Source organism: Pinus tabuliformis, chromosome 9, assembly GCF_031772625.1.
Source record: "Pinus tabuliformis cultivar Carrire ecotype Pingquan chromosome 9, CPIR1, whole genome shotgun sequence".
Taxonomy (NCBI): domain Eukaryota; kingdom Viridiplantae; phylum Streptophyta; class Pinopsida; order Pinales; family Pinaceae; genus Pinus; species Pinus tabuliformis.
The window spans coordinates 1,362,000,293-1,362,026,478 of NC_142307.1; the positions used below are offsets into that span (position 1 = coordinate 1,362,000,293).

General features: G+C 38.3%; 1 protein-coding gene across 1 annotated transcript in view; it reads left to right on the forward strand.

The window, feature by feature from the left end:
* LOC149153561 (putative plastid-lipid-associated protein 13, chloroplastic) overlaps positions 1 to 12,627 on the forward strand; it is a 298,602-nt gene extending 285,975 nt beyond the window's left edge. Inside the window, exons 5-7 of the mRNA XM_089439975.1 lie at positions 2,893 to 3,109; positions 11,556 to 11,608; positions 11,912 to 12,627. Coding sequence (XP_089296101.1) covers positions 2,893 to 3,109; positions 11,556 to 11,608; positions 11,912 to 12,004 — 363 coding nt within the window. The 3' untranslated portion in view covers positions 12,005 to 12,627. The remainder of the gene's footprint in view (positions 1 to 2,892; positions 3,110 to 11,555; positions 11,609 to 11,911) is intronic.
* Positions 12,628 to 26,186: the final 13,559 nt, after the last annotated feature.

The window sequence follows — 26,186 nt, forward strand, 5'->3', positions numbered from 1 at the left end:
GCTTATTCTTCCTACACTATTACAACAGGAAAATGTACTTGGGAAAATGCAATGCTAAGTGAAATCAAATAACCAAGCCATTGTATCATCTCATGAAAGACATAAATCTTCTCTTGTGTTTGGTGATGAATGACAACAAGGCTTCGTCAAGCATCATGTAGGAATATTTTGGAAATTTTTTCATTGTGGCTGGAACATATGTCAACTCCTGGTCAAAGAATGAAATATCTGGATCATAGCAAGGATGGTTTGCTTTTCCACATGCATAGTCTGTCCACTGGTGGATAGGCTGATACAATACCATAATAGGGCAGCCCATCATCAAGCAATGATCCATTTGTCTGCCCTGCAAAATGTGTCTCCAACAGCTGATTTTGATCTTCTGAGAATCCTCCTCCTTTTCTGCGATTAATCCACTAGTACCACCTCAAGCAGCAGGGGATGAGTGGGCTTCCTCAAGAAAAATGTGCAGGAGGTTAGCCCTCTTTTGGTGCCATCCATCAATCCTTGTTGTGTCATTTGCTGGAAAAGTTCAAATCTGGAAACATTTATCAAATTGGAGGTTAGAGATTGCTTCCTAGTTTTCAATGGCTGCAAAATTATACTGCTATATATCAACATATCTTTATGGTGCTGGCCCATACATGCAGCTGCCATGAAAATTGAATTCTTTTGCTGATTTCATGTGAAAAGTACAAGTGCTGGCTATAAATATCATTTGTTGGGGTTCTCCTTCGTGCACAACTATCTCATGATAACCGTTGGCTTCATGATGCAACAAATTTACTCAGAAAATGTATGGATGTTGATCATCAGAAATAGAAGCAAATGTACAACATACCTCAACATCCTTTGGTTGCCCATGGGCCATAACTATGGGGAACCAGGCCTGAATTGTTAGCTTCAAGCACCATTAATTTTTTCTCTTGGTTGGTTACAAAAGGAAGGTGTAAATTCATGTTTTCTGCCACCAAGATTTTACTATCTGTATCGTAGATGGGATTTTTATGGACAAACCAGCAGTGAACATCCCATAAGAGATGACAGAGGCTTCAAGGCCTTTAACGGCTTCTTCTATCTAGGTCAATTGTCTTTCCAGATGTGAATAAGAACAACTATAATTTTTGAGTCCCCTTCTAAAAATTTGCTTTCGTTTCCTAATTTCAGATGAAGCTTTATTCTGACATTTGACACATAATTTTTCCGGGTTATTAATTCCACATCCCAAGAACCCTGTCAGAATTATCTGAACTGGCCAGTCCTGTTGCTTATTACTATAGCTTCTCCTTTAACATGGTTTCCCTTAGCTGCTCTGTTAAAGTTGACCTTTAAGTACCCTTGTTCTGGCAGAGACCAAGTCTGGTGAGAGCGCTGAATCCTTCATATGGTCTGTCTTCCAATGGAAATCAAATACTAGATAAATTGCATGGTTGTTTGATTGATTTCCTGGACATAAATGGGCTGTAACAAGTGTATTGATCCTCTTCATGCTTGATCAATTTGTGTAAATTTGAAAGGTAGCTTTCATCCTCACTTTTTTGTTGCACTGTGCTGCATCTGAACTGAAGCACTGTAGGAGTGTAAGTTGTCAACTATCATACTCTTATTTTGCCTTAATTGTATGCCTCTATGCCCTACTTGTTCAGTTTGTATAGCTGCTTTGGTGCTATGAGGAATGCAACAAAAGGATTTTTCTTTAGTTTCCTACTTGATTTGATAATCTCATATTCAAATCAGTGAAAAGTGTAGCATTATATTTCTAAGTTTACTGCCTCATGGTCCTCATTTATTGTCAATAAGACCATGTCCTGGGTGTGAAATATCTGGAGCTCTTTCTACACTTCCTGAAAGGTGTTCAATTGTGTATTCTACTTGCAATAGTATGTTAATAGCACACTGAATAGATTTCTCTTTACTGTAAAGTAGCATTTGTTTTTCAAACATTACCTGATGTTACCCGTTTGGAGTGCTTTCCCTTGGACAATAATGACCACAGGACTGAGCATGTTTTTAGCAACTTCCCCCTTCCAGAAGACTGGATCATATTTCCTGCCAGGGACTTTGTTGGTCTTAGTGGTGGATGAGAGAAGATGAAATTATCTTTCATTGATCTTTGTATATCAGTTAGCCACTCTTTCTACCTCATAGATATACTATGTTTTCTCTGTATTATATTTATAGCACTTTTACTGCTTGTACTTAGCTAAGCTAGCTTAGAGATGTCTTTTGCACTCCCTTGATGTAGTTTTTATGATGTATTTTCCATTTCCATTGAATGCTTTTTTATTATTACATTAATATACTTTTTTTCTCCATAGTTATGTTCGATGTTGGCAAGCTGCTCTGTAGTTCAGGCTATGATAATGTTCAGGGATAAGAACTGCTGGAATGTTTATCACGGACTGTGATGATGATCACCCGAGTGTTTTCATAGACAGATAATTGCTAGAGCGAAATGAAAACTTGAATTGAGATGCAAATATATAGGCAAGCTTCTATGTGTTGTTTACTCCTAAACAACAATCTTGATTGCACAGAGCAATATACCCCTTCATCTGGAGCTGTTTAGGGGGGATATGATTTAAGAAGATGCATGATAGTCTTTCTTAGGGGAAGAATATTAGATCTGTGTAATATTTTCTTGAATACATTCTATGATGAGTCATAAATCAGTTATAAAATACAACATTTTGCAAGACTGTCAACGTGAATTCTTCAAATGAATGTAAATTAGGCACTAATATTGATGCAATGAAATTCATTAATAATTGTTAGCTTGGTCGTTAAAAGGGCATTTATGGATTTATTTTTCACTAAGAGACAGTCCAGCATGTTTAGTGAAAGCAAACATTTTTGTCATACTTACAAAGTGCTTATGTTGTTTCCCACCAGTTCGAAAGTAATTTTATCTTGACAACCAAACTCTCAGTGGAAGGGCCTCTTAGATTGAAAGAAGAATATATTGATGGAGTGATTGAAATGCCAAACGTACCTGAAAGCTCAATACCAACTCAATTGAAGGATTCCTATGGGCAAGTTCTTACTGCTTTTGAACAACTTCCTGCCTCTGTGAAGGAGACTCTGTCCAATGGATTGAAAATCCCACTAAGTATGTACATTTCTGTTTTCTAAATCTCATTCGTCACTTGTAGTCTTATGTATTTAGTGATTTGCAGCAATTATTTCTAGTGCTAGGATAGAATACTAAATAGGTATGCCAAAAATAAAATTTGTGAGTTTAATTCCCAGTTCTTTTTTCAAGATCTAGTTTCTATTATTAATTTATCACGGAGAGGAGAAATAAAATTATATTAATGTCCACAGATGACCAAAGTAGGTCAATGGGACTATAATGTACAACCTGCCAAATGAGCAATAGGGGTTTGCAGTAGCCATGTCACAATGTTTTTTTTCCTACACTGATGCAGTAATAAGAAATTCTATATTACATCATCAACCATCTTGATCTGTCACTAAACAATGTCCAATCTTGTATAGAAGTTGGGCATTACATTTGATGGCCTGTTATCAATTTAGGCACATTAATCATTGACCCAATTCACAATTATAACCTTAAGAACAATGCATAAGAAGTCAAGAAATGGTGCATGGTGTCTTAGAGGCACTAAATATTTATTAAGCCCAAATAATAATAATACAAAATATTCATTAAGCTCAAATATTGAAAATACAATGTGTGATTTGATAGATGTAGTTGTTTATTGCTCATTGGGGTTGGGACATTTATGAGTTCCTTTGATTTGGATATATCATGATATGCTTAGGAATCAGGTGATGGCTAATGAGGGGGGTAAAGCTTAGGCTAGGCTTTTTCCCATGTGCTTATTATCAGGCCCGACCATCTTTTACATTTTTCATTTTCGTTCATTTGTGGCTATGGATAAAGGGTGTTAGTACTAGTGACAAACAACAATCAACTGAAAGAATGGAGGTGGATATCAAGGATAGATGGAAAGTGACAAACGTGGATTACCTTGGGCATGCTACATTAATCAATGCCTCCTATTTGTGTCCCTCTTGAATGGTGGAAAGAAATAGGCCTTATGGAAGGTCCTAGTATACTAGAGGCAAATGATAACCTCCTAGTGAAGTATGGGAACAAGGATACAATCAACAGTGAATGCCCTTTATTTGTGCCCCTCTTGAATAGTGGAAAGAAATAGGCCTTATGGAAGGTCCTACTAGACTAGCAGCAAAGGATAACCTTCTAGGTGAAGTATGGGAACAAGGAGACAATCAAGAGTGAATGCCGTAACAATTAAATGAAAGCACATGATTACTAAAATATTTAATGTACATTTTGATTGATGAGCCATCTCCTTTCAAGAAGTATGCTAGATGGGAGAGAGCACTGGCTGGAGCATAAGTGGAGAGCTCTGAAGTGAAACTATCTTTCGATCATCATAGGGCTGTCGATTGGCTGGTGGACCAAAGAAGAGAAAATTTTCTCCTAGTGGTTACCCACTTGGGTGGATAACAGGGACAAGCAATAAGTAGATACTAGAAAGTCATTGCATAAATCTAGAAGAAAAAACTATTTATATGGTGGAATTTTAACATATACTTGGGAAAATGAAAAGCCGTGGATAGCAATCAATCCCTACTCCACGAAAAATAAATAAATCAATGATGGTAATTAAAATGCTTGATTGGCCCTATTACCCTTTGAAAAACATGGTTCATTTTGCATCTTCATGGGCCTTTCCTCTCTCACCGAGCATACAAGAAGGCCCTTGGAGTTTAAGGGTAGTTACAAGTTGATGAAGGTACATTGCATCAGGATATTATTGCATTTTGGCACACTTGGCACAATTGAGAAATCCCCAAAACAGGAATAACATGCTTCAAGAGATGTCTAGAACATCATATATGATGAGTTGAGGGATCAAACACAACCTAGATGAAGAACACCTTGCACATGGGAGGTCAAAAGCATAAAGTTGAGAAAATGCCCTAGGATTGGAGGAGGCTTGGGGCATGACATGTGAGTCGTGACAAAGGAAAACCTGTTAGAGGAATGCCTTGGCTTGGACCACTATATTTTTGTCAAAGGAGATGACTTGATGATGAACATTCCACATCAAGGAAGCATCGTGGCAATCTTATTTTGCCATGAATATACCTCTTGCAATAGGGTCATTTGGTTCAAGAGGGGCCTTAAAAGCATGATAAAGTGACTTTTTGGGGCAAGGGCACTTTGTTCTAGGCATGCTCTACATATTTGGAGGATGAGAATGGAGATAAATGGAAATAAAAGAAAAGTTATTTGCTGTATACAGAAAGAGTGGTGCTCTAGGCATATCTTCAATTTGTGATGGCCTCTTTACTCTCAATCTTCCCTCTTTTTTTTCACTTGGACTTTTGATCATGTTGTCGCTCAGATTGTACAGGCATTGCGACAACGCCTTAGGTCGGGGGTTGTCACTCTGATCCTTGACCTCTCTGCTCTAGTTGTCTCCCAAGAGTAGGCTATGGGGGGTAGTCCCTATGGAAATGTGAAGACGAAGGACAAGTTGGCAACCAACAAGTCCGGGAGACACGATTGAATGGCCTAGCTACTTGGTTAAATTTAGCAAGACTTAAAAATTATATTAGATTTAAATGTGAGACCAGTGCCTTATGGAGTCAACTTCTTGCTTATTATCAATTTGATGCCATGTAATCAAATGAACAATCACTGCTTGGATGCTTGACTATCCTAGATGAAGTGAAAATCCTACAAGTTAGGTGAAATGCAAAATCTTGATTGATTTTAAGTTAGATGGCTATTTTAAGTATAACCCTCCTCTTAATTATTTTGGAACCAGTCTCTAGAGTAGGTTGTGGGATAGAAGCCAATGGGAAGCAAACAAAAGCTTGATTAACGATACCTCTCCCTGTGTTCTAACCACCCGATGCCTCTGATGATGTAGTGACTGTGGCTCTGACGACTGCAAGGTCACTGTGTTAACCACTAAAGAGATGCCAAGCCCCTCAAGCTAATTTGAAAAAGGTGGTCCTATTCTCTATCAACCAAGCTTATGCTTGGAGGTAAATTATTAATGCAAGAGGCTATCCTTAGTATGCAAGTGCAAGAGATGAATGCTTTTAAAGTGAGATTACTTAATTTGTTAAGTACTTAATGACAATGATTTTCAATTAAGAATAATGAGGTACTTAAACAATAAATGAATAAAATCTCAACCAGAAAAGAAAGTGTTCAAGCTTAACAGCGTTAGAGAAATGCGGCAATAATATAAATAGACAATTGCTCAAAGACAAGATTAATGCTACTTAAGACAATTAACAATCTCCAAGATTATAATCAATAAATCACCAATATGCCACTTAGATACAAGAGAGAAATTTAAATCTCTTATCACAATTATGATCAAAATAGCATCCACAAGAGATATCCAATTTAACAATGAGCAATGAAACCACTTAATGACAGTAATGACAATGAGAAATTAAGAGCATTAATCCACAATGTCACTTAGATCAAATAACCTAGTAAACACTTACCAACTTGATTAGAGCACTTGTGTGAATGCAAGAGTGTAAAAGATGCCAATGACTAAAATTAAGCCCAAATCACTTCAACCATGAATGATTATGAATTGTAAAATTTCCTTACCCAATTTTAGAGACTTATATGTGATTTATTATCGCTGCAACCTTGTATTCAGAGGTCTGCAATTTTATATCAGCAGTCAAGAAGTGATGCAAGATGCCAAAGATAAGCTAGAAAATCAATGCATTTAACTTCCAATGATATTCACTTGATTATAGGACTGCTTAGACACTATAGATTAAATTTATTATGCTCAGATCAGACGTCAAAATGATGTATATCAGATCTGTAATAACTCAGAAAATCAGTGATTTAGTCCTTAATAAACCAACAAGGTGCCTAAATATTAATGCCAAATAAGTTCCAATGATTAGCTAATCAATTTGAGTGATTTTTAGATGATCTTTAGTCAATTTTGATGATTCTTATTTAGTTTATATGACTGCATAAATGGTTATAGAAAACACATCAGATTTTAAAATTGCCCAACAGTCCTAAAAAATAACTTATATGCAATCAATTTAACCACAAGATTAATGTTTAATGCCTTAAGTGACTTGCTAATTAATTTAGACTTATTTTATGTGTGTTTATGCCCTGAATACATTGTTGTAACAATTATATGAGACCTGAACCTTTTAGATCAGACCTGTGCAATGACAACCAACAATAAAATTGATAGATCAAACCCTTGTAATCTTTGATGTCTTGTATGAGTTATTAGCTTAATTTTTGGGTTCTTTAGGCTTGTATTATGATGATTATGCCACTGTTATATAAACATATCAGATCTGATATAAATTATGCAGTCAATTAAAATGAGAGAAGAAGGCAATAGAAGCAAACCCCAAGGTTTAATGGCTTATGCCAAGTTTGGAGATGTGAGAGAAATCACTCCTCAACACCTACACTCACAAAATGTTAGCTCAAAACCCAAAGATCAGATTTTTATGACTATTGCAATCACAAATTATTAGAGATAAATTGTCAATCCCTTTAAGAAACCCTTGTTTGCAATGAGATCTAGCTCTTGCAGGGCTTAGGGTCTTCTTAATGCTTGCAAAATAGGTCCCAAACACTAACCTTTTAGGTTGGGTAAGGGCTAGGGCCTTCAAAAAATGGGTTTCTTCCTCAATTTGAAAATAAGCAACTTGCAAAAATGGGCTCAAAAACCCTAGAAGTCTAGGGTTTTTAAGGGTTGGAGACTTCAAAAGTTTACTCCTTTCTTTGATCCTTTGAGAGATTTGACTTGTACAAATAAAAATAAAATTTCACAAAAAGCCCAATATATACAAAAATAAAATAAAAATCCAAAACCCCAATTGCTACAAAACAAGGGTTAGAAAAATTTATCTTACAAAAATAATTTACAAATTATATAGAAATATACAATGCTTGAGATTTTTTTTTGAAAAGTATAATTTTTGTAGATCTTGACAATGACTAGTTGTATTTTGAAAGATAAATGTTAAACCAGAACCTCAACAAAGTTGGAAAATCACATAAAATATTCAGAATCCAAACATAGTTGGCCTGTGCTCACAGTTTGTGAACTTGGAGCCCAAGGACTGGGGAACCTGTAAACTCTATATATTTTCTCAAGAAGAAACCGTTAGAACATACAATGAATCAAATCACCTAAGATAAGCCCAAAACTTACCAATAGAATGTTCCTATCGTCTACAAATGAAATAACAATTCAATTAATATTTGAAGCACAATATAGGAATGCCCGTATCCAACACATATCACAAATCAACGAGACAAGAACACCATGAACTGTACCCCAACGTCTTTTATTATGATGATCAGAATGTTTCCAGTGGGATAGTGGCTTTACACACCAACTTTTACAAAGTTGCATCAGAGCAAAGCTCAAGATCTAGATGAAAATAGAAGCAAAAGGACTTCTATTTATAGAGAAATTCCTCCAAGTGGAAAATAACGACTAGTTGGCTTGATTCTCGTCAAAGTAATCTTGGCCATCGATAAATCTTTGATGATATTTTAATCTCTGCCGTCAAAATAATATTTTTGAGGAATTTTTGAATTTCTCATTAAAACCATTTTTTATTAGCTCAAAAATAATTATTTTGAGCTAATGTCCTAAAAAAATTGACTTTGACTTAACCACCAAGGTCAAAAGGGTTCAATTTTTTTTGAAAATTTCAATATTCCCTTGGTGGGGGACCTTCAAAATTTGACTTCTTTAAGACCCACGAATTTTTCCACTTGAAGAATATAATTTCTCTAACATTTTAATTTTTAACTCTAATTAATTAATTTTCTGGCTTAGGATTTAATTTTATTTTTGTCAGAAAAATTAATTAATTGACACTTGAGGAGATTAATAATTTTTCCACCTTCAAATATTTTAGCCATGGTGTCTAAGTATGAGGGAACATGCACTAAAATATACATAAGATTTTACAATAATTCAACCTTCAAAGGGGGAATACCTGTTCATTATATACCTTCAAATAACTTACCCAATTCTGTGACACAATATGATCTAGTAGACCAAGTGACTTGTAATAAAATAATTTACTCAATTAGCTTAAATTATTCTCAAATCACTTTTACAAAAGACTCGACTAGAAAACTAAGACTCACTTAAGACTTTGACGATAAATTCCACCCTAGCTTTGGGTGAGGCTGGAGGGAAAAACTCTGTCGATCATTCGTGTTTAGAAACACAGATAATCAGTGAGACGAAAAACCTCCTAGGATGAAATTCATCACCAAAATAATAGGCTTACCTAGGTTGTTACATAAATACACGGTCTTACTAGCATCATTTACATTACAAATTTGTAGAATGGGTTTCTAATGACTCAAAATTATTTCTTGATGATCTTGATCTTTGAAAAAAATTGGCACAACTGCTTCCTTGGAACTTTGACAAAATGTATGCAACAAATCCTTCCCTATTATAGACTGTTGGGATGGATATGTGAGCTCCAAAATTATATTCGAATGTTTTTCCTCCTCCATCAATGAGAATGCTTGTGTTGTGCTTTTGTCATATTTAGTTAGGAGTAGTGTTATTAGGACCAGACCGAACTATTATGAACTGGTCAATCTGACTGTTTTGAGACAAAAACCGGTTCGGACAGCTAACTTGAACCATTTTTGGCCGGTTCGGTTGATTCAGTAAAGCCGTGTAGAATGCAACAAGTGGTGTTTGTTTTTCTTTTTTTTTTTTTTAATTTTTGTCTTAGCTTGGCACTAACCCACAATCGCTGCCTAATATTCAAGCCTATGGCCCTATTATTGCTATGCAATTCATGGTAATGTTAAATTCTTAAAGTAAAAATGTTTACTTAAATTTTTAACATTACCATGAAATGACTCAGGATGTTTGAGATTGGTTCCAACCTCATTGGATTTCATATGGAGAAAATAGAATTTTAGATCTCGCTTAAAATCTAGCAGACTTAAGATTTTTTCAGGATTCTAGGATTGGGGGGATTGCAATGTTTTCATTAGATTTTGTCATGTATGAGGGTATCGAACTAACATTTAATCAAGTGCACCAATCCCTCTATGTACTTTGACGTTAGTGGCATTGATTGTTGACCTCTTCTGTCATGATCCTACTACCCATCACTCAAACAAAATCTTGAATTGACATGCTAAGCATTTTTTTTATCTTATTGTAATGCTTAGAGGTTGATATTGATGATGAAGATTCCAATATAGGAAAATATTTTGATGATATGTAGGTATTTGTTGTAGCATGATTTTGTTTTGGATGCTAGAGGCCATCTAGGTCTTGCTTTTTTTTTTATGTATTTTCGGTTTAAGGATAGATTGCACTCGGTGTTATCTTTGGTTATGTGCCCCCGTACATAAAATTTTTCTTATGTGTATAAATGGTTTGGATTCATATGGATGCACATGAATATATGTGGTTTTTTTTTAAATTTGAATATTTTATGTGTTTTTGGTTGACCAGTTTTTTGGTCTGGTTTTTTTACCGGTTCTGACTGGTTCCCGGTCCGGGGTGTCTACCAATTTGATGACCGGTTCGGTTCTGATAACATTGGTTAGGAGAGAAGCTTTTATTCAATTTAACGCAGCCTTTTGTCAAATTGTGGTCAAATTTGGTGAGCTACAGGTTTATATTCATAAAAACCATTTCTGTACTGTAAAAACAGTTTTAAGCAAAAATAAGCATGGGCAGGTCTTATGACTTAGAAACTAGAAAATAAAAAAAATATTAATAAAATTATAAAGAAAGAGCAGTTTAAAAAATGAAAATTTGGGATTTCCTAGCTATCTTTATGCACATTTATGTGTATTAAAAGTTTCTTCCCTACTTATACTTCAATATGAGGTATATTTTTTTTGCCGTTTCGTTAGAAACTTATTCTTGTTTCACCAGTCTAGATTACATAGTTCCACATACCTCTTTCACCATGGAGATGATGAAACAACTGCTCTGTCTTGCATTCATCCTCATAAAAGCATTTACTGTGTAGCAAACTAGTACGAGTTTGTGACATGTAACCAAACTATACATAACTTGCAATCTCAAGCTGAGAAGAGAAAATTGAAAACCCAAGATAAGAAGAAATACTAAACCAAGGAGTAAGCTGTAAAATTGACAAGAGAGAACCTCAATTCATAATCCACGAATGATGATCATACATTTGACCTTAAAGGGGTTTATATAGCCCTCACTACCAATTTATATCCACATGTTTGATACTTATCTTTCATGCAGTGCATGTGCATCTACAAACTTAAGGCATTATGTATATGTGCTATGAGGTTGATCAGAGATTTTGGGCAGACTGAGATATCTCATTTAGCAGCCGTAGTAATGAAATTCAGGTTTTCTTTTTGTAATGATTCATTTATTGCTTTTCAGGAGTTTTCCTTGCCACGTAGAAAATTTGTTTATATGTTATTTGATGGTTTCTTTTTGTTGGTATACTAGTACCATGCCTATCTGAACACAAAATAATGTTTTCAGGTGGGACATTTCAGAGGCTGTTTCTCATATCATATCTGGACGAAGAAATGCTGGTAATTTCCTAATACATTTCATCCTGCAGAAATTAGTATCTGGTAAAAGCAGCAAGCCAACCTCACATGGGAAGGAGAGAAAATGCAAAAAGTAAATCAATGAACAGAAAACACAGTTTCCATCAATAGATGCAAAACAGATTGTTACATCTGCAAACTATACATTATGAAGGGGTGATCAAGAAGGTTGTGGTCATGTTGAGTTAGTTGTGTGCATTGATCATAGGTGTACTCTCTTTCGAGGGGTTGGGTTATTTTTAAAGAACAAAATCCCATTACTTATGGATAGTTGCACCTCTGCAGATTGTAAGGGATATTGCTGGAGTGCCAAGCATTCTTTCTAGGTTGGATGGCAGTCCTTTAGTCACAGGTGAAGTGACAGAATATGAAAGCTGAATCATCAAATAGGAAAAAAATCATGTTAAATCATGAGATCAAGATCCTTGAAGCAATTTGTACTGATAATATTATCATCCTTCTCATTGTTCAAGCACAACTTCCTCCATTGTTTTCTTCACGCATAGGTTGTAAGGCATTTTGACTGATGGTCATGCAAGGATTTACATAGTGACTTGAGCAATACATAGCAAAACATCAGTAATTTCTGGAATTCTATTCATTTTTTAAGGTTTAAGATGATTGCAATTCTTTCGTCAAAATTTCTATGATGTGATTATTCATGCCTATGAGTTTCCATGATGAAACCCAATATACACAAATGCCTAGAAATGTTATACTGAGCTTCTCTGGGAACATGGTTACATTTAAGTAGATTGGTTATTGTCCCAACTTCTACCAAGATATGCATATCTGCCTAGGAATTTCTGACAATGTTTAAGTAGAAGTTAGAACTCAGAAGCTCTTACATTTTGGAATAGATATTAGAGACAGATCATTAAACTTGGTTGGCCTGAAAAATTCAACGAGGATACATCAAAACCCACTGGCATTACTTTGTTTGGCCTTCAATTAAAGGAATGCCAAACAATGCATCTGGTTCCGAGGTTTTTTCATTTTCAGTGAAGGGTCAAAGGAGAGGATGTAACTTTGATGTTAAGGCTTGTTAATTTTCGATTATATGTAGCAGCATTTGAAACTTCACAATAGGAGGTGTCTCTTATCTGAAGTTTATATGAAGCTGCTAGTATACTCATCCTCTCCATCTGCATACATCTCTCTATGGTTGTGTATTTCTGCTAGTTTAGACTACACATAACCTTTGTTGGGGAGTGTGCCAAATTTTCCTCAATAATGACATTATGAGGATGCAGAAAGTGTACTAGTCAGCATGCTTATCAAATGCCATAATTATTCATTAACGAGTATGAATGAAAATTATTATAATGTGTTGTGTTTTTAGAATAATCATTATCTCATATAGGGTTTCCATGCTAAGTGCCGTACCCATGGGCACTTTTTGTATAGATAGCAAGCATAAGAAGATCAATATGTGGCCTCATTGGTATCTGTTATCTATTCATTGTGATTTTTGGTGCTTAATCAATAATTTAGTGGTCACTTCGATTCCCATGATTAAAACTCTCCACTTCTGTGTTTTGTATTATTGTTCTTGATCTTGTCATAAGCTATATATATATATGTTGAAGATCCTTCTGCATTTTATTAATTGTTTTCAACTGCTAAAGTTATATACACTCTAAAACTCTACTCGGAAGATAACAATTTGTATCAAACCTTTGTTGGCATCAATATTCAGGGGACACATTTGTTGTCAAGTTGAGGAAAACTTAGGACCCCAGACGATTATGTTGGAAGAGAGTTTGTGTTTGGAGACTGTTCTGTTTAGATTTTGTGGAGGGTTTATGATTGTCTGTGATTGAGAAGCTTTAGTTTGGTCTATCCCAGTCACTTGATCTTCAATGGGAGGATGTGAGGATTTATGTAGTACAAAATGGATTCTAAGAAGTGAGGGATTGAGAAATTTGTTGGACACAACTTCAATCTCTGGAAATTAAAAATGGAGTATTTGCCAATTGAGAGAGGAGTCATGAAGGACAGGAAGCTTGACATTGTGTTGTAGGTGTATTTGGACAAAATGAATGAGAAGGCCATTGCCTTGATTGGCCTTAACTTGTTGACTTAGGATTGATGAACACGTAGAGGAAAACTAGAACAAAGGGGTTTTGGATAGGCTCATAATGATGTATGAATCCAAGTCTCTGATGACCCTAATATTCCTAAGGAAGAAGTTATATCTCCTTAAGATGGAGCGTGATAGGGTGATTTATTACCTAAGAATTTTCAATACTCTCATAACTTAGTTGAAGGCCAATGGAGATGTGGTGAAGGATTTTGAGCAATGTAGTTTCTTCCTTTGTAGTTTACTTGATTATTGGGAGAATCTTATTGGTGCCTTTAGTGGGAGCACTAAGGTGGAGAATCTCAAGATAAATGACGTTGCCAATTAGTTGTTACAAGAAGAAACAAAGAGTACTTTCAAATTATTTTTGAATTTAGGAGAGTTGGTGAGAAGATTGTTGATTTTGGGTAGCATCGGATGTGCTCTAGCTCCAAAATTTTGTGGAGGGGCTAGAATACATGATATCTTCAAGACCTAGAAATAGTTTGGAGAAATTCCACCTGGATGAGGAGTTATTAAAATAATTAATATTTTTAAGGAGTTCCTAAGTCTAAACTTAGGAAAATAAAAATATTAATGGGTATTAATAAAGATAAGGGTGAGAAGCTTCTAAGAGATGATGATCAAGTCTGTTTTAATCTTAGCCGTTGATTAGAGACTTAATCTTGGCCATTGATTCATCAACAAGAAAAGTATAAGAGAAGACTTAAAGATCATTTGGAGACACACCAGCGGATACTCAGTATCCCAAGGAAAATCGATTCTCAAAGAGAAGGAGATCGATTTCAGAGGGAGAGTTGTAGGGTGGAGGAAGAGGAGGGCATCAGCAGTAGTCAGTGACTGAGGAGGAGGTGACATAGGGGTATTGAGAGACAACGTAGAGGGAAGACGCAGTCCTCACGCGAAGGGACGTAGAACCACGCAAAGTGACGCAGAAGTGATGCAAAAGGGGAGAAGGCTCTCCAGGGTGTCAAAAAGTTTCCAGGAAAGGGATGAACCTTGTCTAAGGTGTTTTCTCTCAGTAGTGTCTTAGTTTCTCTGTAAAATCATTCCTTGTAAAGTGATTGTTGCTAAAGATTAATAAAACCCTCATTTGCTGCATCGATTTTCACATTGGGTTTTTCCGGGGACAATTGTCCAAAAACTGTTGATGTGATTAGTTCTTGTGCTTGCTATTTTCTCTATGTAATTATGTGATAATTGTAGTAGAATTTATTTTAATGTTTGCTGAAGGGATTTTGTAAGTAACTTATTGTGAGAAATAAGTAAAATAAATCAGTTACTGCAGTAGAATTTCGGGTTAGAAATTTTCACATGGTATCAGAGGAGAGATCTGGCAACAGGAGAGAAGAATCAGCTATGGGTTTGGAGCATGATGCAGAGGCATCAACTCAAAGGGACTCACGCAGATTTCCAGAAGAAAGCACGAGGGACATGGATCACGATTACTCTATGTTAGCTTCTAGACTGGAAGAAGTTGCTTGCCTAGCAAGCTTTGCCTCCTCTGAGGTTTGGTATATAGATAGTGGAGCTTCTTGGCATATGATAGGAATTCGAGAATGTTTTTCAAATTATCAGGAAGAAAGGATGAATTTTCAGATCACCATGGGAAATAAGGCAAAGTGTACCCCCGTAGGAAGAGTTACTGCAGTCTTTCAAATCGAAGGAGGAGAGCGGCTTTGAGCAACCAATGTGTTGGATGTGCCAGGATTGGGGATGAACTTACTCTTCGTATCTCAACTTCAAAACAAGGGCTATGACGTTTTCTTCATTAAGGAGAAAGTATATGTCAAACACCCGAGTTGGAAAAGGAAGGCCCAGATTGGAATCAAAAGTAACAGTTTGTATATATTACAACCAGAATCTCCAATGGCACTGATAGGCAACAATGGAGATAAAGATTTGAATGAACTATGGCACAGGAGGATGGGACACTTACATCATGGGGCTCTGAGAATTCTCAGGAAAACAGTATCAGGAGTTCTAGAATTAAGTACCGAACGAGATGATGTATGCAGAGGATGCGCTCTAGGCAAGTACGCCAAAGTAGTGTTTTCCAGAAGTAACAAAAGAGCTCAGAGTGTTCTAGGATTGATACACTCATACATCTCAAAACCTATGTCCACAAAAGCTCTTAGTGGTGCTGAATACTTCGTCACCTTCATCAATGACCATTCCAGGAAGACTTGGATCTACTTTCTGAAAACCATTGATGAAGTTTTTGGTTGATTCAAAGAGTTCAAGGCTCTATTAGAGAATCTGGCAGGAAAGAAGATAAAAGTGTTGTGCTCAGACAATGGTGGAGTGTATGCTGACAAGGACTTCACCGATTTTTGCGCTAGGGAAGGCATCAAAAGAGAGTGGACAATTCCCTAAAATCCGGAGCATAATGGAGTAGCAGAAAGGAAAAATAGGACTATTGTGGAAGCAGCTAGGGCGATGTTGTATGATTAGGATATGCCCAAATTCTTGTGGGAAGAAGCATGCAGCACGACAGTTTATGTCCAAAACAGGGCTCCACATAGGGCATTGGGAAAAATCACTCTGGAAAGGGTCTTCATCGGGAAGACACTTGAAGTCAGTCATTTCAGGATATTTGGGAGTTTGGTGTATTGTCGTATAGCCGAAGAAAAGAGATAGAAATTAGATCAAACTGCTGAGAAAGGATATCTTGTGGGATATAGCGAGAATGTTAAGGCATATAGAGCCTATCTTCCAGGGAGTAGGAACGTAATAATTCGGCAGGATGTAAAGTTCATGGAGGACAGAGCTTTTAGGAAATCCCGAGAAATGCCTTTTAAGGAGCAATCTAAAGACGATTCGTTGGTCCAACCACTTCGACTAGCAGAAACTAGTACCAGCAATTCTCCTAAAGAGAAAGCTTCATAACAAAAGGAATCTCAGGAAGAGAAAGAGTTGATAGATGTACCCACTACTAGTGGAAGAATGAGCCGGGAACTTCGACAGATTCTACAGGATGTAGAGGACTTCATTGGTGCACCCAGGAATGATAAAAGGGAGCGAAGACAACCAGACAAATACCAGGCCCTAGTAGCTCAAGTTGGGGAACCCTCTAGTTTTCAGGAGGTCATTCAACATCAAGTATGGGTAGATGCTATGGTGGAGGAATACAGTTCTATAATGGTCAATGATGTCTGGGAAGTGGTACCTAGGCCTCAGGATAGGTCAGTGGTAGGTTCGAGATGGATCTACAAAGTCAAATATGTTGCAGACGACAGTGTGGAGAAATACAAAGCCAGGTTTGTGGCTAAGGGGTATGCTTAGAAGGAAGGGATAGACTACGAAGAAACCTTCGCCCTAGTAGCCAGGTATACTTCTATTAGAACTGTGATATCCCTTGTAGCACAAATGGGGTGGGAGATTCACCAGATGGATGTTAAGACGACGTTCTTGAATAGGGTTATAGAAGAAGAAGTATACATTCAACATCCAGAAGGTTTTGAGACACACGAGAAGAAATCTCATGTATGCAAATTAAAGAAAGCCTTATATGGGCTTAAACAGACACTTAGAGCATGGTATGGTCGAATTGATGGCTACTTGTAGAAGATGGAGTTCGTCAAGAGTGATGCAAATCCTAATCTCTACTATCTTGCCATAGAGAATGAGTCTTTAATCCTGGTGTTATATGTGGATGATCTTTTCCTGATAGGATCATCCAGGCTCATCAGAGTCTGCAAGAAGAACCTAGCCACAAAATTCGACATGAAGGATTTGGGACAGATTCATTATTTCCTAGGGTTGGAAGTTTGGCAGCGGAAGGGTGAGATCTTCCTTGGACAAGGGAGATATGCTACAGAGATCTTGAAGAGATTCAGGATCCAGGACTGTAGACCTATGGCTACTCCAATGATCACCAACTGGAAGAAGATTGATGCATTAGAAGATAAATACGTCGATCCCACCTTTTACAGGCAACTTATAGGGTCCATGATGTATCTGGTCAATACTAGGCTAGACATTTGTTACGCTATCCACACCCTCAGTTTGTTCATGGTGGAACCTAAGAGGTCGCACTGGGCGACAACCAAACATGTTCTCAGGTATATACAAGGAATAATCGAGCATGGACTATTGTACACCTAAGGCAATGAAATCAAGCTGAGTGGGTTCACTGACGCAGATTGGGCTGGAAGTTCAGTGGATCGGAAAAGTACAACTGGGTACTGTTTCAACATTGGATCAAGAATGACCTCTTGGTGTAGTAGAAAACATAAATTCGTGGCTCTGAGCTTAGCTGAAGCAGAATATATGGCAGCGAGCACATCTTCGTGCGAACCCATATGGCTTAGGAAATTGTTTGTGAATCTATTTAGGAGAAGGATGGAAGCGACCAGGATTTTGTGTGATAACCAGAGTTGCATCAAGCACCCTGAGAATCCATTATTTCATGATCGGTCAAAACACATTGATATCAGGTGTCACTTTGTTAGAGACTGTGTTCAACAAGGGGCAGTACAGTTGACGTACACTCCTACAGGAGAACGGGTGGCAAACATCCTCACCAAGGCTCTAGGAAGAACAAAGTTTGTTTATTTAAGGGAGAAGATGGGGATGGTGAAGAATCCATTTCAGGAGCAAAAATGGATAAGTATCGAGAGTTGCAGTGCAACAGTTAGCAATGGCAGTGCTATGAGCAACATGATGCAGCATATTCAGAGGGAGTCGCAGTACAGATGTAGTAGTGATAGTTGCAGTGTCATGGGCAAGAATACAGGTTGTAGCAGTGCAGTAGATGAGGGGCAGAGGACTGATGCCATGGATCAGTGTGCTGCTTCTATTGGGAAACACTGCTAGAGCACATTCCTTGCTAAGAGGGAGTGTTGATTTTGGGTAGCATTGGATGTGCTCTAGCTCCAAAATTTTGTGGAGGGGCTAGAATACATGAGATCTCCAAGACCTAGAAATCGTTTGGAGAAATTCCACCCGGATGAGGAGTTATTAAAATAATTAATATTTTTAATGGGTTCCTAAGTCTAAACTTAGGAAAATAAAAATATTAATGGGTATTAATAAAAATAAGAGTGAGAAGCTTCTAAGAGATGAGGATAAAGTTTGTTTTAATCTTAGCCGTTGATTAGAGACTTAATCTTGGCCATTGATTGATCAACATGGAAAGTATAAGAGAATACTTGAGGATCATTTGGAGACACTAGGGAATACTCAATATCCCAAGGAAAATCGATTCTCAAAGAGAAGGAGATCGATTTTAGAGTGAGAGTTGTAGGGTGGAGAAAGAGGAGGGCATCAGCAGCAGTCAATGACTGAGGAGGAGGTGACGCAGGGGTATTGAGAGACAACGTAGAGGGAAGACGCAATCCTCTCACAGGCTGACACAGAGGGATGCAGAACCATGCAGAGTGACGTAAAAGTGACACAGAAGTGGGAGAAGGGTCTCCAGGGTGTTAGAAAGTTTCCAGGAAAGGGATGAACCTTGTCTCAGGTGTTTTCTCTTAGTAGTGTCTCAGTTTCTCTATAAAATCATTCCTTGTAAAGCGATTGTTGCTGAAGATTAATAAAACCCTCATCTGCTGCATTGGTTTTCCCACATTGGGTTTTTCCGGGGACAATTGTCCAAAAACAACTGTGTTGATGTGATTGGTTCTTGTGCTTGTTATTTTCTCTATGTAATTATGTGATAACTGCAGTAGAATTTATTTTAATGTTTGCTGAAGGGATTTTGTAAATAACTTATTGTGAGAAATAAATAGGTAAAATAAATAAGTTACTGCAGTAGAATTTCAGGTTAGAAATTTTCACAAAGATGACATGTCAAGGAGAAGAATGAAAAAATAGTGGGAGTAAAGAATGTTGATTTTCTAAGTGCAATATAGACTAGCACAATATTTCTAAAATACTGATAATTACTTTTGATGTTGATCTTCTTTTAAATTATTCCAATATATCATTTAACAATTATACTTTAGAAATTCAACCATACAAGAATAGTAGAATAATAGAGATCACAATGCATAAAGAGAAAACAATACTTACCTTGAGAAAACCCACAAAGGGGAAAAACCAAACAACCTTTTCAATAAAGAAATTCTTTTGTTCAACAAGAGACACACCTAGACCTATGGTCAATCCTGGTCAACTCCTCCAAGTCAAGCTTCCCAATCTGATCCAAAATATTGCTCTACCTGATCTGACCCATAATTTCAACCCTCCTGCAGCTGCCAATTACCCCTTTGGCCCCTGCAACTGCCCAAAATGACCCCCCTGCTTCCCCCTTGCAACAAAACTACAAACTAGAAGAAGAAGAGACTATTCACAAGTGCGAGCCTGAGAGAGAGAGAAAGATAACTAATTCATCTTCTTTTTCGTCCTCCTTTTCCTTCTCGATCCTCACCGAGATGCCCAAAAATGTCTTCTTGAGGAAGTGGGAATCGGTGCCAAGAGAGTGAGGTCAAACTGCCTTTATATAGTGATCTGCTGGGTCTAATGGGTGTGTCCTATCCCTTGGGTTGACTTGACTTGGAGGGAGGTCGACTTGACAACTTGGAGCCAAAATTTCAAAGTCAAAAATTCAAATTTTCTTCTTTTAAAAGTCACAATGGGACTTTGACTCAAAATATATTTTCTTTTGACTCTAGCATTTAAATATGCTTTATAATAATTAATATAAATACAACAAGTGACCAAATATACATTATGAAGACCGACCATAGTTACAAATTCAACAAAGCAAACTCAAGAGAAAGATCTTTGACTAGAGGAGGAAGAAACATGAATTGATTTGTTGAAGTGAAAACAAAATGGGCACAAGAAAAGTGAGTGTACTACTAAGCTTTCTAAGGAGAAAAAATACTCTTTTAATGGCATGAAAGAAAGCATGTATCTTTCATCTACATGCTTGGCAATAAATGTCCAAGAGGAGGCATGGTTGGTAGATTTGGAGTTTCTCTACATATAACTCACATATAGAGTGGTTTAAGGAGTTGAAGGACTTGGTGGCAAAGTCTTTCTTGGTGAAAATTTTAGTTTACTATTGTGTGAGGATCAAACACAAACATGGGAGGGAAAGGTAGATACCATTGAGATCACAAACAAAGAGGGGATCAGAAGGAACTATTACTGCAAAATCTAATAACCTAATGTAATGCCTCATTAGGAAACATAGGTTAAGGGAAACAATGAGATTAGCCACCACTGTCACCTTAGTGATTTTTCTCTTATTGTTTTGTGGATGGATATTTTTCCTACAAGGGAGGCTTCCTTGACAGTTTTCAGAGATTAAGTAACCCATTGATTCCCACGATAAATACCCCTTAAGGACACTGTCAAATAAACATGCCATAATAGTATTCAACGAAGACAACCTTTGGGTGAGGATGAGGTAGTGAGTTAAAAAGAACTTACCGTCTAGAGGAAAGAGATAAGTCCTACAGATGTTGAAATAAATTCCAAACACATGCCATCTTAGAAGTAAAGATTGACCTGTGTGGCCTAGAATTTCTCCTCATTTGAATTGCGCTGTAGGTTCATCCGAACCTCCTCTGGAAGCCACAACTTTTGGTGGTGGAATGAAGTCAATCCGACGGTCGGTTTGTGAGATATTGTTTGCCCTAGTTTGATAATGAAGCCGCTAATGCTGATGCTGCTGATCTAGGGTTTGCTACTGCTGATATGAATCAGATTTATTGTACTATTTCTCTCTTCTGAATTATTGAAGATAAAAGAAGATTTGATCAAAGGGTTTCCCCACACATTGTGGGGTTTGTCCTTGGCTAGCCGCCACATCTTGTGTCTCTTGTCTTGGCTTGTTTTCTGTCGATCGTTTAATGTTCTATCTGCACTTTACTTTATGTACATGTGATTGCTAATCTGTGGAAAATAATAAGAAAAAGAAGTAAACTGTTATAAGCATAGAACATACCATAACTTAACATGGGATCAGAGCTGAGGTGAAGACAAAGCCCGAGAAAGAGCAAGAGCAATCACCAAAGAGAAGATTGGCAAGGCTATCCTAAAAGAACTATGGGGTCTTCAACACTCTTTCTTGCCGAAGACAAGCTCCGTGAGAAAGATGACTATCATGCATGGAAGATGTCTATCGATCTAACCTTGGAAGACCTAGGAGTGTTGGACTATGTAAGAGGCAATATTGTTGAGCCTACATCAAATGCATCCGCTGTTGCATGGAACAAATGGAAAACCGAAGAAGTCAAAATAGAAGATCATTCGGGACTCTATCGACAAGCACTTGGTGGCCTACATCTCTGAACTGGACACCTCCAAGGAAATCTACGATAGACTGGGAAATGGCACTCATGACTCTTGGAGGATTACCATTCGAATGGTACGTGTTCAGGACTACTCTTCTGAACTATAATGTAATTCCTGGTTTCAAGGAATTAATGGCTAGATGCATTCAAGAAGAAATAAGGGAAGAAGAGCAAGAAATGCCCATGCCTAAAGGTCCTCCTGCTGCTTTTTCTTCTCATGCTAAGAGAAGAAATAATTTTGGGTCTAAATCAAAAGGAAAGGCTGGATCTAAGGGTGGAAGAAAAGGACGATGTTTCATCTGCGATGAAGCAGGTCACTATGCAAGGGAGTGCCCTGATAGAAAGGACTCACACTGGGACGATGATCAAAATCCCTCTGATGGCAATCAAAGGAATGAAAAATTCAATAGCAAAGGTAAGAGGAGAGCTGGGAATCAAGGAAGAGGACAACCATTCAAGAAGGCTAGAAAGTCCAGGATGTATTAAATGCACCTGACCTCAAAAAGAACCTAGTGTCCATCTCGGCAATGGAAGACAAAGGCTACAAGGTAACCTTCAGCAATGGCAAGGTATGTATATGGAAAAATAATGTTAAAGATGCCTTTACTCTTGGGTTTAGTGTTATATCAGGTCGATGGAAGTCCGCTAGGTGTCATGTCTTGTGACACAACTCTTTAGTCTGAACTTTGGCATCGGAGGTTTGCCCACCTTCATTACAAAGCTCTACCCGATGTAAGACAGATGGTAACAGGGATGCCCGAATTCCAAGTAGAGAAAGAAGGTATATGTCCGGGATGTGCCGAAGGAAAGCTCAAAAGGGGACTGTTCCCCTCAAGCCAAAGCAAGACCTCTGATATATTACAGTTAGTTCACTCAGGCATATCTGAAGCTGGCATTAAGAGGGAGACTACTACACCACATACTCCTGAGCAGAATGGTGTGGCGGGAAGGAATAACCACACGATTGTGGAAGCTGTCCGGGTCATTCTACATGATCAAAGACTTCCGAAGTTTCTATGGGCTGAAACCACAAACACTGCCGTATATGTACAAAATTCGATGCCCTCATCAAGCATTGGGTTCCAAGACTCCTGAAGAAAAGTTCACTGGTAAGAAACCTGATGTTTCTCATTTTAGAATTTTTGGAAGCCCTGTATATTTTCATGTGCCGAAAGAGAAAAGAAATAAATTGGGTGCATCTGGAAAGAAGGGAATTTTCGTGGGCTATGGTGAAATTACTAAAGGCTATCGAATCTATGTAGCCGGTCAAAGGGAAGTTGTAATTAGTCGTGATGTCACCTTTGACAAAGATATGGCTCTTAGCAAGGTGAACAATCTTCCGACTTTGAGGAGCTCTCAAGAAGCCAACACCAGGGAACCGAAAGAAAAAGATGATGAATCAATGCCTGATGTAGAAGAACCCATGGATCTGATTGATCCTCATCCACATGAGCCTTCCTCTTCTAGGAAGAGGCCTTCATGGCTTAGGGGGATACTTGATGATGCTGAAGGACATGTTGCACCCTGAGGAACCTTCCGTCAAAGTAAGAAACCTAACAGGTATCAGGGATACCTGACCATCATGAGCACGATCATACAAAATGAGCCTTCATCATTCTCAGATGTCGTCAAGCATTAAGTATGGAAGGATGCTATGACCAAAGAATATGAGTCTATCATGAAGAATGAGGTCTGGGAAGTAGTTCCCAGACCCTAGGACAAGACAGTTGTTACTTCCAAATAGCTTTACAAGATAAAACATGCAACAGATGGAAGTACGGAAAAGTATAAGGATCGTTTTGTTGCTCATGGTTTCTCCCAGAAGGAAGGTATAGACTATGATGTGATATTTGCACCTGTTTCTAGATATACGACCATCTGCTCGATCATAGCCCTTGTCGCTTCACAAGGATGGAACCTACATCAGATGGATGTCAAGATTGCGTTCTTACATGGCTCGGTCAAAGAAGAGGTCTACGTGGAGCAACCCGAAGGATTTGATTGAAAATATCATGTATGCAGGTTGAAGAAAGCTCTCTATGGGCTGAAGCAAGCACCTTGAGCATGGTATGAGAGGATCGATAGCTACTTGATGAAGCTGGGATTCACTAGGAGTGAAGCCGATCCTAACCTTTACTTTAAGGTTGAAGATGACAAGCCTCTCATACTGGTGCTGTATGTGGATGACCTCTTTCTAACAGGTGCATACCCTCTCATTCACAAATGTAAGAGGGAGTTGGCTTCTAAATTTGAAATGAAGGACCAAGGACTTGAAGTGTGGCAGAAGCCGGGGGAAATTTTCCTATCTCAAGGAAAATATGTGGTAATGATATTGGAAAGACTCGGTATGATGGATTGCAAGCCTGTGACTACCCCGAGGATCTTAACTTTTAGAAGTTATATGGTAGTGATGTCGGACCAGATTTGGGAAATGCCTCTGAGTTTCATAAACTCATTCGCATTGATGTTCTTGGTGAACCTCCATCTGAACCTATGTTTTTCAGTTAGCATTGTGAGCTCATATTTGGTTGAGCCTCACTGGATTGATTCCAAGAATCTTCTAAGATATCTTCGTGGAACAATGGGTTAAGATACACTGCCAAAGATGTGAGACTACTTGGATATACTGATGCTGATTGGGCATGCAGTGTGGTGGACCGTAAGAGTACTTTCGGGTGCTGTTTCACCTTGGGATCTGCTTCGATATCCTGGATGAGCAGGAAGCAGAAGTCGGTGGCTTTGAGAACCGCCGAAGCAGAATATATTGCTGCTAGCATGACCTCGTGTGAGGTAGTCTGGTTGTGGAAGCTCTTCAATGAGATGTTTGGATTTACATTGGATACCACTGTGATTCTCTGTAACAACCAGAGGTGGGATTCGATTATTGAGGAATCTCGTATTCGTTGATTTCTCTAGCAGATAGACATCATCTGGGATATGGTAAGTCGATGAGCAAGGATGCTCCATTACATTAAGATGATGTACAGGTTGATACACCTTGTCAAAACCTCGAGGAAAGATCTAATCTATGATTTTCCCAAACAACTTGGAGTCATCAAGAAACCCTTGTACAAGGGTCCTACATGTTGCATACATTGAGCTCTGGGAGCTCTGAGGGCTTGCGGTTATTACTGCAGCAACATACGACCACAGGGTGACTCACCCTCCCCTGGTGGTGCGCACTGGAACAAGATGATTCACTCTCTTGTGGACAAGATGATTCGCTCTCTTGTGGAACAGGATGATTCGCTCTCCTGTGTAGCAGGATGATTAGTTCTCCTGTGAGGCCTGGATTGATGTGTTCTCCATGGTGATTGTAGTAGGATTGATGTGTTCTCCTGTGAGGCCTGGATTGATGTGTTCTCCATGGCAGCCTAGATTGATGTGTTCTCCATGGCAATTGTAGCAGGATTGATGTGTTCTCCTGTGAGGACAGGATTGATTAGTTCTTCTGTCGAGGCATCCTACCCATGTAGTCTGGGACTCATGGGAAGTACCTCTCATCTGATCAATGAGCAGGGAAATGAAGTTAGGGACCATAGTAGTACCGATGGACGCATCGTTGTATCTACCGTACTCCCTACACTAGGATGACCTCCATTGATCTGGGATCAATGATACTAGTCTGGGACCAGTGGTAGGAGTTATACCATAGTATGACGCTAACTTTGTGTCGGTTGAGACTGGTCTAGGACTAGTGGTACATACTCCGAGACTGACTTCGTGTCAGTGCAGTACTATTATGGGACCAGTGAGAGTGGTACATACTATGACGCTGACTTCGGGTCGGTTGAGACTGGTTTGGGACCAGTGGTACACTCTCTGAGACTGCGATACTGGTCTAGGACCAGTGGTAGGAGTTGTACCATACTATGATGCTGACTTCGGGTCGGTTGAGACTAGTCTGGGACCAGTGGTACATACTCCGAGAGTGACTTCGTGTCAGTGCAGTACTGGTCTGGGACCAGTGAGAGTGGTACATACTATGATGCTGACTCCGGGTCGGTTGAGACTGGTCTGGGACCAGTGGTACACTCTCTAAGACTGCGATACTGGTCTGGGACCAGTGGGAGGAGTGGTACTTACTATGAAGCTGACTTCAGGTCAGCTGAGACTGGTCTGGGACCAGTGGTACGCACTCCGAGACTGACTTTGAGTCAGTGGAGGATGATACTGGTCTAGGACCAGTGGAGTTGTACTCACTATGACGCTGACTTCGGGTTGGTTG